The sequence below is a fragment of the Emydura macquarii genome, unplaced genomic scaffold, assembly GCF_026122565.2.
Source record: "Emydura macquarii macquarii isolate MOO-44397 ecotype Brisbane River unplaced genomic scaffold, CSIRO-AGI_Emac_v2 contig_312, whole genome shotgun sequence".
Taxonomy (NCBI): domain Eukaryota; kingdom Metazoa; phylum Chordata; order Testudines; family Chelidae; genus Emydura; species Emydura macquarii.
In genome coordinates this window covers 9,420,338-9,437,477 of record NW_027130449.1, presented here as the reverse complement: position 1 = coordinate 9,437,477, position 17,140 = coordinate 9,420,338, and the positions used below count along the sequence as shown (strand labels likewise).

General features: G+C 42.5%; 1 protein-coding gene across 5 annotated transcripts in view; it reads left to right on the top strand.

Moving 5' to 3' along the window:
• ARHGEF12 (Rho guanine nucleotide exchange factor 12) overlaps window positions 1-16,918 on the top strand; it is an 81,352-nt gene extending 64,434 nt beyond the window's left edge. For all 5 annotated transcript variants that reach the window (XM_067564894.1, XM_067564888.1, XM_067564879.1 and 2 more), the window contains 14 exons: window positions 1,441-1,566; window positions 2,364-2,478; window positions 3,944-4,044; window positions 4,293-4,370; window positions 6,259-6,334; window positions 6,735-6,902; window positions 7,347-7,434; window positions 9,432-9,521; window positions 9,664-9,743; window positions 10,102-10,332; window positions 11,665-12,147; window positions 14,717-15,027; window positions 15,832-15,904; window positions 16,523-16,918. In XM_067564894.1, coding sequence (XP_067420995.1) covers window positions 1,441-1,566; window positions 2,364-2,478; window positions 3,944-4,044; window positions 4,293-4,370; window positions 6,259-6,334; window positions 6,735-6,902; window positions 7,347-7,434; window positions 9,432-9,521; window positions 9,664-9,743; window positions 10,102-10,332; window positions 11,665-12,147; window positions 14,717-15,027; window positions 15,832-15,904; window positions 16,523-16,533 — 2,031 coding nt within the window. In that variant the 3' untranslated portion in view covers window positions 16,534-16,918. The remainder of the gene's footprint in view (window positions 1-1,440; window positions 1,567-2,363; window positions 2,479-3,943; window positions 4,045-4,292; window positions 4,371-6,258; window positions 6,335-6,734; window positions 6,903-7,346; window positions 7,435-9,431; window positions 9,522-9,663; window positions 9,744-10,101; window positions 10,333-11,664; window positions 12,148-14,716; window positions 15,028-15,831; window positions 15,905-16,522) is intronic.
• The last annotated feature ends 222 nt before the right edge of the window (window positions 16,919-17,140 follow it).

The following is a 17,140-nucleotide window of genomic DNA, read 5'->3' as shown; positions in this document are numbered from 1 at the left end:
AGCTCAGCATGAAGTTTGCTGAGTGCTTTATTCAGTTAAAGATAAATATGTGAGTCATTTCATTTAAAGGTGACCTGCTTAGAGAGGAAAACTTGTCTGCCTTTTTTACTTCTTTATGATCTGCAAAGGACAGAGAGATGAGGTGTGTGTGGGGGGAGGGAGAGTTTAGGGGAATGGACTTTACCAGGTGGTTGGACTACTTAAATTTTTATGTGGGAATAGAAAGTACTGTATTCCCCCATGTTTTTGCTGGAGGATTTCTAAAACAACTAGAGGACTGGAGTTTTCCTCAACCCGAATGGAAAGAGTGGGAGTGTTTGAGTCCTTCAAAAAAGTGTCTCCCCCAAGGGTCAAACTTTTTGTTGATGCCTTTTTAAACCGATTTAATTTAGAGTTTCCATGCTCGGCTAATTCCACTTCCCTTTGCCAATTGCTCAGTTTTCAGTCTCTTGTGTGTTAATCCCACCAGTTCTCTAGTCCTCCAGCCAAAAGAAGACAACACAGACCTGATATATCTGATGGAGGGAATCCCAAAACCTTTCAGGTCTCCTCTGCATATCGTAAAGAAGCAAAAAATTGCACACACATTTGTTTTTCCTTTGCAGGTCACCTTTTAAAGTGTGTGGATGGAAGGCTTGGGATGTCAGCAGGCTGGGCATTGTGGACCAGGCCATTGCAGTCCCTTGAGCTTTTTCAGCTGAATGATCAAACCAAAAAACAGGAGTCCATTCCAAGGAGTAGGCATTTTCAGGGAACTGTAGGCTGTCGCCAGGGGGCAGATGAAGGGGTTTGCAGTTACTTGCAGAGTAGTCTCTTGCAATCATCTGCCCTGCTCTTTTTTTTTTTTTTTTTTTCCAACACCACCTGCCATATGTGTATAGAAGTTTGGGGCAGGAAATAAGATCACTTGTTGAATCCTGGGGGCTTATAGCAGGTAGCCCAACTACATGACTTCACAGGCAACCCTGGACTTGCATATACAGGCCAATGGTCAAGTGACATAGGCCCAATTCATCCCTCATTCTTTAAACCAGTCTAGTTGTACCTGCTTACATCAAAGCTGATTTTAATCCAATGGCTTGATAAACTAAGCAATGTCATTGTGGCCTCTATCTGAGTCAGCAGTGATCTCAGTGCCTTGCCGTACTTTCTGCCTTTTGGTGTTGATAGAAAGACCGTGATTGTGAAAAGTGAGTTGTGTAAAAGCAGGCCTCACTGGAGAGCTTCTCAGATGCAAAACATTCCTCACAGGGCTGGAGTGAAGAAGCCTTAAAGGCTGTCTGTATCAGTTAGAGACGGGGATGTATAAACATGGCTGTTTTTTGGGTCTGAGCAACTTCTTTGATTTCTGAGAGTAATTCCAGTGTGTGGCAGAGCTCATGCTGGCATGGGCCCAATTTGTCTCTGTCTAAATTTGGCTTCTTTGGTTTCTTGTCACAGTTTAGTGGAGAAGGAGAGGAGAGCCTGAAAACCGCAACGGCCACCTTTTGTAGTAACCAGCCTTTTGCTCTAGAGGTGATCAAATCACGGCAGAAGAAGGACCCTCGCTTCCAAACCTTCGTGCAGGTGAGTTTCACGCAACAATTGGAGCTGGCACCAGATTTGGCTGATGGTCAGTGAAGGATAACCGGGGGCTGTAAGTAAGATTAACACAATTAGCAGGATTGTGTCTAATATTGCCATTGGATTGGGATTATTTCCAACACCACATTGTCTCTGTTAATCACTTCTGGACAGGTGAACCTTTAAAGCTGAGGATTAAAGACGATGTGCTGAGAGAGGGAACATATTTAGGTACAGGATCTAGATATCGATTCCTCTTACACTGCACGTGCCCCATTGAGAACAGGTGTTCTGTGTAGCACAGCAGGGCAGAGCAAGCAGTTGGGTGTGTGTCATGAGCACAAGAGACATGTGGGGCACCTACCCCACTGAGCAGGACCTCACCATGTGTGGCATCTGGAGAGGAGAATATTACCTGTACTGCCTCTGAATGGGAACCCTGGTAATAAACGGACTGAAATAATTTTGAAAAATGTAGTGTAGTTTCTCCAAAGTGTGAAAGACTAAGCTGATGTCTTCCCTAGATGGCAGTGACTGAGATTGATTATGGATGGTACCAGCCCGTGTGAAGTAATGAGGGAAGGAAGCCACTGTTTTTGTGATGAGCCTTTCCTATATGTAATTGCAAATGGAACAGGGCTGTGTTGTCTGAGTGATAAATCTAGGGATTTCTTGTCTTGTATTTAATTACCGGAAATGTGAAGTAATAGACATTTATATGATGAATAGATGGTACATGTTCAGGTAATTATAGTCTTAATAAAAATGACAAATGCTATTATTACGCTGTTTAATTTTAGGATGCTGAGAGCAATCCGCTGTGTCGCCGGTTGCAGTTGAAGGATATCATTCCCACTGAGATGCAGAGGCTGACTAAGTACCCCCTTCTGCTGGATAATATCGCTAAGTACTCAGGTAGACCATTTCCACTAGGGAGCCATTATCTTTGTGCACAAATCTTGGCCGTTTTGCTAAACAAATCTGATTCTTAAAATGTAAGCATAATGGCTAGTGGGTCAGTGACTATTCTCAGCATGACCTGACTCCCTTCTGCTGCACAGCATGTGTCCTCCCCCCGTTCTGATACCTTTTCTAATATCCCCTCCCTATCAGAAAAGCACTTGCACTTGGGGAATAAGGTTCAAAATAGGATTGATGCCAAAAAGCTTAAACATTCTGTCTTAAGCATTTTTAATGCATTTGTCATGTTAATATCTAGTTTCTGGAAAAGTGTGAATGATGCAGAGGTTCTGCCTTCACGCTAGATGCTGATCGACTTTTAATCTAATATTGTTTCTCTTACCACCCTTTAAATCTTCCAAGGGTTGTAGTAACATGGACACACAGCAGAACCTTGCTTACCTGTACTTCACTAAAATGCACACTGTGTAACTATAGTTGGGTGAAATATTTTCAAATGCAGTTTTAATTGACCCAAAACTATCTGTGAACGCATGTCGAGTTTGCTGAATAGTTTCGACCAAACTGAAAATTATAAACATTTCGGTAAAGTTGAAAAAACATTTCCTTTCTACCCAATTAGAAAAATGTCATTCCAATTTTGGGCAGTTGACTTTCTAGCATGATGATTGTAGCACTCAGCTAGGAACTGGGTGACCCAGGTTCAAGTCTCTGCCCCAATGAGTATTGTTTTCTTTTATACGAAGTAGAACATCTTCAGTGGGAGGAATTAAGAAAGTTCCGTACTAGAATATTCATAGCCCAGTGGCTAGGGCACTCTCCTGGGATGTGGGAGACCCAAGTTCAGATCCCTTCTCCACGTCAGACAGAGAACGAAAGTCAACTCACATCCCAGGAGAGTGCCCTGATACTATTGACATGTTCGATTGTAAGGGAGCGCCTCCTCCCTCATTTTGCCAATCTCGATCTCCTTTGCTTTTTGTCAAAATGCCTGAAATTGAAATGATTTTTTTTCAAGTTGCAACAAATAACATAAATCTTCAAAATACAAGTCCTGGTAGTAATGGGGAACTTACATAGACATTGTTGGAAAAGTAATATTGCAAAATGTCCAGTAAGTTCTTGGAATGCATTGGGGACATCTTTTTGTTTCAGTAGGTAGAGGAAGTAGGTAGGACAAAAAGTAAGGAGCTTAGTATACTGCAAGGGCGATTCAAGTTAGATGTAAGGAGATACTTTAACTATAAGGATAGTTAAGCTCTGGAATAGGCTTCCAAGGGAGGCTGTGGAATCCCTGTCATTGAAGGTTTTTAAGAACAGGTTAAGCAAACACCTGTCAGGGATGGTCTAGGTTTACTTGATCCTGTTTCAGCACATTCTGATGTTTTGATGTTCTTAATAAATTCCCCCTTTACCCCTCCCCTGGAGAACACCTCTTCATTTCCTTGCCCTGTTGTAGAATGGCCTGAGGAGAAGGAGAAGGTGAAGAAAGCAGCAGAACATTGCCGTCAGATCCTTAACTACGTGAACCAGGCTGTCAAAGAATCCGAGAATAAGCAGGTAGGAGGGGAGGGAATGAGAAGGCTGGGCAAGGGTGAAGGACGGGAAGGTCGAGAGAAACGCTCCAGAATCGCTAGCACTATAGCTGAAGGAATGAAGCGCACTGTGGTGTGTGCTCATACTACTCCTAGAGGTGGTATGCCAAGCCTCTGTGATCTTGCTGAAGTTCTGACGGTCACCTGCACTTATTTTCTGACTCTTTCAAGTTGTCCCAGTCTAGTATAACTTTGTCTTCATGTGTCTTTCAGCATTTGGAAGACTATCAGCGTCGCCTTGACCTGTCGTACTTGAAGCAGTCAGAGTACCCTATGCTGGAGGAGCTCAGGGTGAGTGATGGAGCGGAAGTGATTATTGATAGTGACCCCCCTGTAGTTAGGTTTGTGATGCTTTCTGCTATAACCTTCTGTTGTAAAATCAAAAAAACTCATTCTCCTTGAGTTGTCTTGTGAAGAGTCTCTGGTGGGAGGTGAATTTATTTTATGCAAAGGTTAAGTGGAACATTTATTAGATATGAAAACTTGAACCTTTGGTTGCTCTTGGAAGGTCTCCATGAATTTAATAACTTGAATCTTGCAAAGCAGAGAGTGTCTATGAAACTTATACATGTCATGAAACAAAGAACTATGGAGTACTAGGTTACTCACAGGTATGTCACATGAGAGAGAACTGGTTCACAGCGTGTGTATCCCCTTCTGCAGAGCATGTGCACCGCATGATGGGATAGCTCTACATTTTCTCCTACTTCAGAGAACTAAAGCTTAGAAATTCTGTTGGCTTCACAAGTGGAACTTGTAGCTACGCTTGATTGACATTGCGGATCCAGTGGTGTAGTCCGCTGAGCTTCTAAATTCTGTGTTCAAGAGCTATGTTCCATGTCCGATTTAAACTCCAGCAGACCTACCAGTGGCACTTGTAACTTTCCTAATATAGTTTAGTTTAAGGGGGGAGGCACAGGTGTCTTGGGACAAGGCTGCATCTCTTGGTATAAACATACAAAAAATTGTCAGGATATGCATGCTACATTCATGTTTTCATAGTTACTGTCTCTTGCACTGTTGTTATTACTTCCACATGATCATGAACATGTTATAATATCCAAAGAGTTTTTTGTTTCAAGGCTCATGGAGTTCACTATAAAGCTCTTTTGTACGGTCCGTCAGCCTACCAAAAAAAGGCTTGCGAACTCTTTAAGTCATGAAATGAAGGACTCATGGAAGTCATAAAATCTACCATTTTGTTATAAACTCTGAGACTTGAGAGGAACAGCTAGTGAAAATTAATAACTCCAGCAGATCATTGAAACAGTTCATTCTTCAGAGTATCTATTGCAGGCGCTCTTAACTTGCAACCCACATTCTGAAGCACTAACTAACTAAAATATAAATTGCTGACAGAATACTGCTGGAAAACATGGTCATCGCCATGATAATGTCTCAGAACTTCATTTAAAAGAAATTCCTTCCCCTACAAAATGTCTAAGGTTATGTAAGGCTGTACATAAAAATACCTCATCCAAACAAAACCTCATGGGAACGTTGTCGCTTGAAGACGCTTACATGTCAGAAAGTCTCATAAGTTTTTACTTTCATCCTGAATCTAATTTTTAAAACTATAGGCCACAGGATCCAACCCAACTATCCCAGAGAATTCTTTCCACATAGACCTTAGCAATTGTCTCCTCTACTGAAAATCCTGTAAATCCACCCACTACTTAAAAGGCTTAATCCAGTCATCAAATACCCTTGCATTGCCAGTCTCTCTCTCCTATTGTCCTTTATCTTGACTATCCAGGATCTTTCACTGGCCACTACCACAATATGCCTGCGGCCACCATTCACCTTCCCAACACCCTCTTGCCACAGGCAGGAGATCCCATGTTACCACATTTACCCTACACACACAGCTTCCATTGTCCCATCCTTTACAGGCCTGACACCCCCCTGTGCCTAATAGAGGCTGGGAGAATCATATCCTTGCACAACAGGGAAAATGGAAGTTTCTTTCTTACTGCACCAGGTCAGTGAGTGCTGAAGAGTGACACAACCCACAGGTTCTGGGTTCACACACATACCACAGATTCTAAATCTCATTTTACTTGGCTTTGGATTCAGCTACTGGTCTCCCGACAGGAGTGCCTTTTACCTTTACTTCTGAAGTTCCCATGCGGCGAACCCGCTATGAATGCTACTTTTTCCCCCCCCCTTGTATTGACAGAATTTAGATTTAACCAAGAGGAAGATGATTCATGAAGGACCTCTGACCTGGAAGGTTAATCGGGACAAGACTATTGGTGAGCCCTATTCTACCAGCCAACTTAAACTTGGGTTTGTGACCAAGGGGGGAAAAAGATGACACATCTGCGATTCCCAATTAAAATTGTACTGCTACCTATATTAATGCATGTCTGCTCCTCAAGCTGATTCAGTTATTCCTGTCAAATCTGAAATGTGCTTGAGTATCACGCAGGGGCACTGCAGTCAGTCGGGAGGTGATCCAATCCCATCTGTAGCCCTCTGCTGTGGTTCTGACGAGCAAGATGTGGAAGCTTTGTGTAGCCTGGCACAGCACTGATTATTGCCTCTGCATGTATGATAGAAGATACAGCCCCTATTTTTCCCCCTCTGTGCCATGAGGTGTGATGTGAGGGAGTGAGTCATTTACCCATTCCAGGCCTGTTTGCACCTTTACAGATCTCTATACGCTGCTCTTGGAGGATATTCTAGTGCTGTTGCAAAAGCAAGATGATAAACTGGTGCTGAGGTGTCACAGTAAGATCCTGGCATCCACTGCGGACAGCAAACACATATTCAGTCCTGTCATCAAGTTGAACACAGTGCTGGTTCGCCAGGTGGCGACAGGTCAGTGCAACCAATAGGCAAAACCTTAGCAGTAAGTGGCTTTGTCTTTGCATTCAGTCTGAGGAAAGAGGTTTTGTCTAGGAGTTGGAGCAGGAAACTGGGAGTCACGACTCATGGGTTTAATTCTCAGCTGCACCTCTTGACTGGCTGCGTTACCTTGGATGGAGCCGCTTAACCTTCCTGCATCTGTTACCCATCTGTAATATGGGGTAATGTCTGTATAGAGGTGGTGTGAGCGTTAGTTAATATTTGTAAAGTAAAGCACTTGGAATAAAACCCCTTTGCATTTATGTAATTTGCCTGTTATTTCATCGAATCTTCCTGCAGCACATCTTATTGGGTAATAAAAGAATATGGGTATCTGCGTGGTTGCAGTGAATTTCAGATGAAATTGTTCAGGACCAGGCATCCGATTAAATTACTCTCTTTTCTGTCTCTCTCCAGATAACAAAGCTTTCTTCGTCATCTCCATGTCAGAAAACGGTGCCCAGATTTACGAACTGGTGGCACAGACTGTTTCTGAAAAGACTGTGTAAGTAATGGACTCAGTTTCCTCTGCTGTTGTGGAGTATTTATCATCTTTTAAAGAGAGAGAAATCTTAAGTCCCACTGCCTGAATAGTAGTTTCACTCTAAAGGGACTTGTGAATTATCTTGAGCTCATCTCACACACAGAGCTAGTGTCCAAGACTCTCACCTGTTGCCCCATTGGGAGTTTTCCTTAATTCTTAAAAACAACAACTATAACTCTTTGCCAGCTCAAGCTGTTTCTATGGATGTTCCCTGTCATTCCTCGTCTTTCACTCCTAGCCCTTTTCTTGCCTTACAAGTGGTTTTTTATCCTTGTGAGTCAGGATAATGAGACCCACATGGTTTAACTGTCAAAATGAATCAATGAAATAGCCCTGCATCTCTCTTCAGAGTCCTAGAACATACCATCTGTCCCAGGTACCCGCAGGATTCTGGCACATGTTTTGGAGTGGCAGGGAACTCTCACGTGCTATAATTTATGAATTCCAGTCCCTTCCTGAACTCTTCTATGCTCTGTCTTTGGTTAGAAGTGCTTTGCCTCTAGACTGTGAACTCCTCAGGGTGTGGATTTGTCTGTATGGTATTTTACCTATTGTACAGTGCCATGTACATCAGCAGTGTGTAATATAAGATGCATGGTCAATGAGAAGAGCCAGGATTGCTATCTTTGGTACAAAGAAGGTGGTGATACAAACTGCTCGCATGCCTGAAAGCTTGATGAAACTAGTTGCATCAATAACGTTCGGGTACCCCGTCTTGTAACCACTGTAGTTTAGGAAAATACAATCCTAGGAGATTGGATGGCTTAGTGGTTGGTAATGAGATTAGTGCTTTCTGCCATTATACAGTGGCTAAATGGTCTGCATTACGTGAGATTAGTTGGTGGATTTTACCCAAGTTCATTGTGGACAGGTGTTGCAACATGTGAGCTACCAGCAATTTTGGCAGTAACCGGCCACAGTTATTGGCTGTCTCTGCACAGAGGCAAGAGGATTGACTGAGCCAGGGGGCTGAACTCACCCCTTCCCCCTAGAGAAAATCCATCCAGAACTGGGTTTAGAAATGTGTGTGTAGAGGGGTAGTTTTCATTGCTGCTGTCCGTGTTGTACTTGCTCTGTGGCAAGAGAGAGAGAATTTTCATTCCCAGGATCGTCAGTCTGGCAACTCTTAATTAGCCCTGCAACTTCCTTTAAAGGTAAAACATTAATTAGAAGATTTAAATGTGCTGTACGGACAAAGACATTTTCGAGCGAGGTACGATTAAGATAATAAAGACTTCTTCAGTGTCACCAAGCTTTTTGTTCATTGAGTTGGCATCTCAAATGGAATATTAAATTCTGAAGTGCAGAAATCAGCTGCTTTTCAGGAATGTCTGTGTGCTCAATGCATTTTCATTTAAAAATATCTGGACACAAAGCCAAGAAGTAGTCAACATGCTTCTAGGGCTATATTCATATAATTGGTTTCATTCCAGTAGGAATCCTGTAGTATGGAACTACATCCTGACTACAGAAATCCCTCCTCCCCCAGACTTTCTTATTGTATTTTGTTACCTTGAGAACTTTATTTAAAAAAATTAAAATTGCTTTTCTGATGTTCTGTGTAAAATGACAAAATCCCAGGCACTTACAGTTCACTGTGGAATAGGTTAGCATCAGTCCATTGCATACAATGTTCTACTTCTGGCTTCATTTGTTGCTGGATTGAATCTTCCACTTCTGCCTTTGTATGGTTTCTGCTGAGGTCGTTGCATTCGTTCTTCAGGGCTGGAGCATCTGTCTTGTATCTGGTGAAGTCGCCATAGTTAACCTGTGGAATTCAACTTGCTGCCACAAGATGCTGAGGCAAACAATTCTACAGGATTAAAAGGAACCCAGAAATGTCTATTCCTTCATTAAGAATATCCACAATTACATTAGCTGGATTAAAAAACGTTACATGAGAGAGCATCCTTTTATGCTTCAAGTGGCTTACGTGTCTCATTTTTGGCCTCTCGCAGATGGCAGGACCTGATAACTCGGATGGCAGGGACAGTAAAAGTCAAAGCATCCAGAAGGCTGATTCCATTACCACAATCGGGACCTGACGAGTAAGTAAAAATCACCTTCGGTTTTGGTTTTCCAGTAGCTTTTGTCCATTCCTGAACAGGATAATCAAAACTCTGATGCTGCTGCTAGAGTGGTAGAAATGCATGAGATTGACAGAATTTGGTCCTCTTCCCCTTCCTGCAGTGAGGAGCGTGAGGAAGAGGAGCAGCAGAAGCTGAAAGAAGAACCACAAGATATCCCTGCCAGCAGTATGCAGAGTCCAGGTAACAGCATAAGTAAATGTGCTAGATGCGGTATAACAATGCTGGCCATGTCTTTCACATTATAGGGATCTTTCTGCTGCAGTGAAAATTTTTCTTGGCTCAGAAAAGCCTTCACTAGATGCCCTGTGGGAGAGCGAGACCCAATCTGTTGAGGTATACCTGCTAGTCTTTGCTAGCTACCATTAAACTGCAAGGAAAGGAGATACTGCAAAAGTTCAGCTACTTAAAAATAATAGCCCATGCTATGGATACTTATCCCCAAATTCTCCTAAATTGTCTTAGTGAAAGAGAGTGCCATGTGGTAGTTCAGACTATATAGTGGGATATTCAACTTAATTATATCTTTTCTGTTATCTAGATAAAGATTTGGGACTTGAATCTCCCTTGATGCTGAAAGCTAAGTCTCCTTCAGCAATCATGTCTGAGAAGTCTGAGGTAGAAGATCTTCTTGTGACTGAAAGACATTTTGAGGAAGCGCCAGGGGCAGAACTAACTCTCAAAGAATCCTCTGCACACTACGAACAGGCAACCCCAAATCTACCTTTCCAGATCTCAGAAGAGCAGTGGGCATTGGATGCACTAAGGAACTGTGAGTAACTATGATTCTGTAGGCAGAAGTGGCCGTGGTGAGTCTTGGTTTGGATCTGGGAATTTTCAAGTCAACAATTTGATCCCATAGGTTAAAACAATATCTTTTGTCTGATCATAGTAGAAGCACTTGTTCACTACTGTGCTTTATGCAGGAAAGGCTAAGTGGTGGTGTTTCAGGCACAAATATTTTTTTATACAGCATACAATTAACCTGTGGGACTCCTTACCACAAGATATTATTGAGGTCACTAGTTTTCATCAATACTGTATTCAGAAAGGGATTGATTATTTATTGGGATAATAAGAACACCTAGAGTTTAAATTAGTAGGGATTTGGAAAAAAAGAGGCGTGTGGTAGTGATACAGAACATCAAGCCCTTGGTTGCTTTAGCGCTGGGTGCTGTCAAGTGTTTCTAGCGCTTGGTCTCTGACTATGTTGTTAAAGGAAGCTCATTCTGTTGGGGGGGAGGAGGATGAAGATAACATCAGTGATCTAATGTCTGTCCTGAGGGCTAAGATTTTGGGAGAAGCCCTCTAGCAATTAGACTAATGGATCACTTCATGTTCCTGCAAGTATCTTCCATTCAACTGAGTGGTTGCTTTGTTTTAGGAACTGATCGCGTTCCTCAAACTGAGAGTGTGAACTATAGCGCTGCATTTATAATTGTTCTCAATATGCCTCCTTGTTCTTATATGTTGTTGTTTGAGTGTTTTGAGTGAGAAATAAAGGGTCATAGGACAAAGACCAATTACTAATCTCCCATATAATTTAGAGATTCCCAATGTTTGTAGAGAGAGTTTGCATCCCAGCATTTAGGACTAGAAGATGATCCTATAGAAAGGTAATTTCCCTTGAATCTGCAGTAGGATCTTTGCTTCTGTGATGTTAATGTTCTGATAACTTGAACACTTCTCATATACATTTCCCTCAGATGGGGGGCTCCCCCAGCAGTGCCAGCATTATATAGCAGTTAAAACTGGGAACTAGAAGTCAGGGGATTTGGGTTCTCATCATGACTGTCACTGACTCGATGGGTGATTTAGCTAAACCACTGACCAATCTGTGCCTTAGTTTCCCCATCATTAAGTTGGAGATAATACTATGGTACTTATTCACCTTTGTGAAATGATTTGAGATCCTGTGATTTAAGGCACAAAGTAGTATAACAATGTCCCAACCATTTCTTTGTATTCTTCTCCCCACCTTTGCAACAAAAACAGTGAGAGAACTGGTCCTATAGTGCACTCTTTCAAAGAGAGGCATCCTAACATCCATCTAACTGAGTGTACAATGGAGATGGCTTAATGAATGTTCCATCTTTCCTTTCAGTGGGCTTACTGAAGCAGTTGTTGGTGCAGCAGCTGGGCATGTCTGAGAAGGGGACCCTCGAAGAGCGGCAGTGTATCCCTAGGTATAGGACAGTTTCCCAGGGGGCCCAGGCAGAGAGCGAAATCCAGGATGGGCTACAGCATTCTGACGACAAGATACACCAGCCTGGAACAGACCAGATGGCTCCCAGAACAGGAACTAGTGAATCTGCGGCTTGTTATGGCCTCCGGACTTCAGCCAAATTCCCAGCTCCACAGGATGCTGTGCAGCTGGGATCTAGAGACGCCAGGTCAAGTAACAATTTAGTAATGGACCATGTGAGCATGAACCTGGAGTCCCCTATCCCGGAGCTGGGAGGGGTGGGTGCTGATGACAATGGAGAGCATTTCTTTGATGCTCCTGAGGCCCACAGCAATGAGAATCCATCGGAAGGTGAAGTATTGGAGAGGAAGGAGGAGGAGGAGGTGCACTTACGGATCTCAGGTGAGCATGTTCCACTTTACACAGTACACTGAATTATGGCCAGTCCAGTGTAATTGCCAGAGACTTGATTGTGTTCAGAGACCAGAAATGAATAGGAAATACGTTAATAAAAAAGAAGCACAATTATGCTTTCCTGAGGGAATCTCCCTTGCTGATTCAATATAGAACACTTTAAAATAGCTCTTCTGGTCTTTAGAAGCCCTTTTAGCTTTAAATGTGTCGTAATAGCTAGTACTCTACACTTTAAAAGCGCTGTACAAAAATGAACTAATTGATTCCCACAACACCCTGATGAATGGTGGCTAATTAAAGGGAAAACTGAGGTACTGCTAAATTAATGGCTTACCATATGCTGCTGCTGGAGAAATTGGGACTTCCTGACTCTTGCCCATCTGCATCAAAAGGGAGCGCTTTCCATTATAGTCTGCATACAGCAGCCATGTACCAAGGACTTCCGCAAAGCTGTGTCCTCCCAGTCTTCCACTGTAGGCTCCCATCAAGTGGTGATGCACAGCTCCACTCTCCAAAGCCTGGCAACACATCCTTGCTTCCCATTACCAACTCTCCCTCTCCCTCCAGAACCACCCTGGGGACTGGACTGAATAACCAAACTTACAAAATAACTTTCTCCTTGAATGTGATGATATCACTTCCTGAAATGTTTTTCCACTCTGTCCTGGAAGTTCTCACTCTGGCTACCTTCTACACCGCAGCTGGGGATGTAATTTGTAGCTCATGTAGACATACCCACGCTAGCTTTAATCTGGCTAACACACTAAAAATAGCAGTGAGGACACAGCGGTCCAAGCATCAGCGTGGACTAGCAAAAGCGATTACGTACCCTTGGGCTTGTACACCCGTTGATGAAGCCCATGTTGCTGTGTCCTCACTGCTCGTTGTAGTGAGTTAGCTAAAAGCTATCACAGGAATGTCTACGCAAGCTGCAAATTGCACCCCTGGTTTTATAGAAGTAATCTATGAAGCATGACTATATGTATACAGAGAGCTTTCTGGATCACTTACAGAAATGGTCAGTGGACTAGAATGTCGCATTATCTGTGTCTCTTGTTGCTATATAAAAATATGTAGACAAAACGGGGGCATTTTTTTCTCCAAAGAGCAGGGGAATTATGGTTTGGTGCTCTACAATGACTCTCTCAACAATGCAGCATATACAGTGCTGTCACTTTTTAAATATGTGACTCCTTGGAATAACTGTGCAGGGAGACTTTAGTCGTGTGAGACGTGCCACTTTATAGTCATCATTTTGGTTTCTCTTGTCTGAGCTTCATAAAGTAGCTCTCTCTAGTTTGGCTTTGCTTGGTAATAGTCTCCAAGGACTCCCTGTAGTCATGTCTGAAGCTCTTAAAAGCTTTTTTGTTTATATACCGATATAAATTCAATGATTTCCTGAGCAGCAGCTTGAAGCAGATTTTTTTTTAGCCATGCAGAGAGGTTGTATGAGCTTGTTTCTCAGTAGAATGCTAGTCCAAGATGGCAACCGCAAGTGTTTTCCTGGGACTTTGCAGGTTCTGTGGTGAATGATCCTGTGATCCTGCTGTACATCTGAAGTGGTGGTGCTGTACTGAGTTAATGAAGATACAGTTAGTTTGTCACATGCATGTTGCGCTGCAAATAGCTGTTGGACTTGGAACACCTTACCCATAAATATACTTGATTTAAAAATTGGACTTTGTGTGAGAAGCTTGTTTTTGACTGGCTGAATGATGTCATTCAGTCATATATTGAAAATCATATTTCTTTTCTGTGTTATTAAAACATATTAAAAATGAACCAACATAAAAAATCTAATTTATTTTTCACTTCTTGTACTGTTGACTTTTTGTTGAACTAAGCAGGGACTTTGAAACTAGATAGACCCATTCTGGTCAGTTTCTGCTTCTGGTTTTCATGTCCTAGCATTGCCACATCCCTGTGTCTGATTATTCTGTTCTTTACAATAGTTTCAACAAATTGGCCTGACACTAAAGTCAGGCTTACTGACTTGTAATTGCCAGGGTCCCCTCTGGAGCCTTTTTAAAAAATTGCCATCACATTATTTCTATTAATAATACTGCATATTTTACAGAACCTTTTATTACCAACCTAAGTTTGAGCATCACCTAGCTGAAAATATCTCTGAAACCGAATAGTGAATTCCAGTTAGACACCCAGCAGTATGATTGTTGACTAGCATGGATTCCATGGTTGTAATTAATAGCAGGTACATGAATATTGTTAAGATGCATTCTTATGAGAGAAACACAGAACAAGAGAGCGCCCAATAGTGTGTTTACTATCTAATCCTATGGTTCTCAAATAACAGATCCTACATACACCTCTAGTGGTCTGTGAATCCCCATTCAGAACCAGTCTAGTCCAACCCGGTTCAGGGCTGGTCCTTTCAGGGTATTCTCTGATGCTTTATCTAATCCGTTTTGAAAGGTTACAAGAGATGACGCTTTCACTACTTATCTTTTTTAAAGTCTAATTAAATTGTCTCTCTAGTTCAGTGACTCTTGGCAATTGTTGACCTGGTGGTGCTACTGCAAAACTGTTCTCTTAACAGGAAATTATTTGATCCTTGATGGATATGGAACTGTGCAGGAGAGCTCTACAGATGAGGAGGTGTCCTCACTCGTTCTACAGTGCACTGCAGGCCACTCCTCTTTGGACTCAGCACACCAGCAGCCGATTTCTCCACGAGATGCCCAGTCAGATGAAGGCAGCTCCCCGTTTGTAGAGGAATTTATGGCCTCGCGCTGGGAGCCAGTGGACGAATTGTGCTCCGATGCACCAAGCTCCCACTTCTCAGTAGAGTCACGTACCCAGATGATGCTGTACATTCAGAAGATAGAGGCTGACCTTGAACACTTAAAGGTAGAACACAATTTTATTTGAATTATTCACATTTCACCTTCACTGTTTTCAAAAGGAGCAAACCTGGGGCGAAGAAAGCAAACCAGGAAAAATGCAGAATTGTGAGTACAAGTGCTTGTGCGATAAGACCTGAGTATGTGTGTGTATATATGTGTCCTTGAATGGTCTCCATGGAAGGGTTTGAAACGGTTTCCCTTGCTCTAAATTTCAAGGACTGGAGAAGCCAGGTGCTCAATATAAAATATGTGCAGACGTTACATATATATTTTTGTTGCAAACAATTTGGAGATGTTCTCCAAAGTTATGAGAAATAGAAATGAATTTAGTAGGTGTTAGAGTAAAGCTGCAAGAGTGGGGAGGTGGGACCCACCCCCTAGGGAATATGAATAACTGGCCTGGAAATGCTTACCCAATTATTACTTATTGATGCTAATGTAAAAAGTGTGTCAAAAGCCCCATTGTACCAATGGTAATTATTTCAAAGTCACTTTCCCTGCATTCTGGGGATTCTGTGTCCTATCTTAAGGATTTTTCTTAGCCCATCATAGTCACCACTTCAGCAATTCTTGCTTAGTTTTAATGTGACCAAGATCCAAAAGGAATAAGGAATTGCATAGACTTTTCCCCTGTGGAGGAACTTCTCACAGGTGCTAGTGATGGTTTGAGAACTGGCGATGGAAAGTACTTAGCACTGTGTGTAATTGCAGTCGACTCAGCTCCACTAAAATATTTCCTATTCCTAAAGCTCTCTCTGGAGGCTCACTAGGAACAGAGATAAAGAGCCACATGGGTTTTGTCTTTCAGGAAGTTGAGGAAAATTACACCACTCTCCTTCGCCAAAGGCTGGCTGGATCAGCCCCCACAGATGAGCATTCAGGTATGTGAACAACACATCATCCCTGCTCCCAGTGGGTCTTTCAAAATGGTAATGTATGTTAAAATATTATTGGACTCTGGCACCAAGTACAATGAACAAAGCTGGTTATTAATCTTTCAAACAGCAGCCTTCAGAGATTTCATTATGGCTTCAGCTTTTTGGAAGCTGCTGGTTCGACAACATTGTAAATTATGCTGATCAAGTCTTGGATCTGCTGACCATACCTTGCCTCTCTGAGGATGTCTGAACTTGGAGGCACCTCTCTCTCCTACTTGCCTTTTCCCCTTACAGTCCCCATTAATAAAGTGCTCATCTTGTCTTTCAAAAGGCTTTGAATCAATTTAGGGACTGAAGTCAGATGAGTCAGATTGTGAGATCTTCTGAGTTGGCCCCTCTCAATTTTGTGTGTAGAGCACCATGCACGCCACTGACACCATATAAAGAAGCCACCACAGCTCCCTTTAAATTTGGTTTGAGCAGATCCCTGTGATGCCTGCAACTGTGTTCTCCAAGTCAACTGTGGCACTGTGTTATCCCCACAAACAGTGGTGTCGGAATCGGCTGGGCATTTTCAAGTGTTGGTGGTGCTAACTTCTCTTGTGGCTTGTTCCTTTTCAGACAAAAGTTAGTCACATTTTCGGGAAGTGGCTGAAAGTTGGATGAGAGTGTCAGCTTCGCATCAGCGCCTACTAGCTTCCATGCGGACTCTGAGACGAGAGTGTTCTGTCTGTGGACCATCCAAGTGCGAACCGTGCTCCAGCAAAGTGGGAATGGGGTGCTTTTCCCTGTGGGGCATCTGCACTAGTGTGTCAGTGAGGGAGTCTCTACCATTCTCTCCTCCTCCTCTTGCTACCGGAAATTCGTTTTTGATTCAGAACAAAAAAAGAAAAAACCAAACCAAATGTACAGAGCTTTGGGTGTAGGATATAAAAATGTATTTAGACATTTAAAAAAAAAATCAATGTATTTATTTGACTTCATTCCGTGTATCAAAAGCACATTTTAATATTTTTATTTGCTTATTGTTTTAATTGGGTAGTGACAGTTCTAGCCCTTTGAATCTAGTACACCCTGGATTCCAGAAGCAAAGTTCAGATCTGAGAAGGGGGGTGGGTGTGTATTTGTGTCTTGATTTCACTGGATTGGCCTCCACGCTCCCAACTGGCAATCCAGCTGCCACACACAGAGTTACTTACAAAGGTGTTCTGATGACCTTTGGCAGGAACGGGCTACATT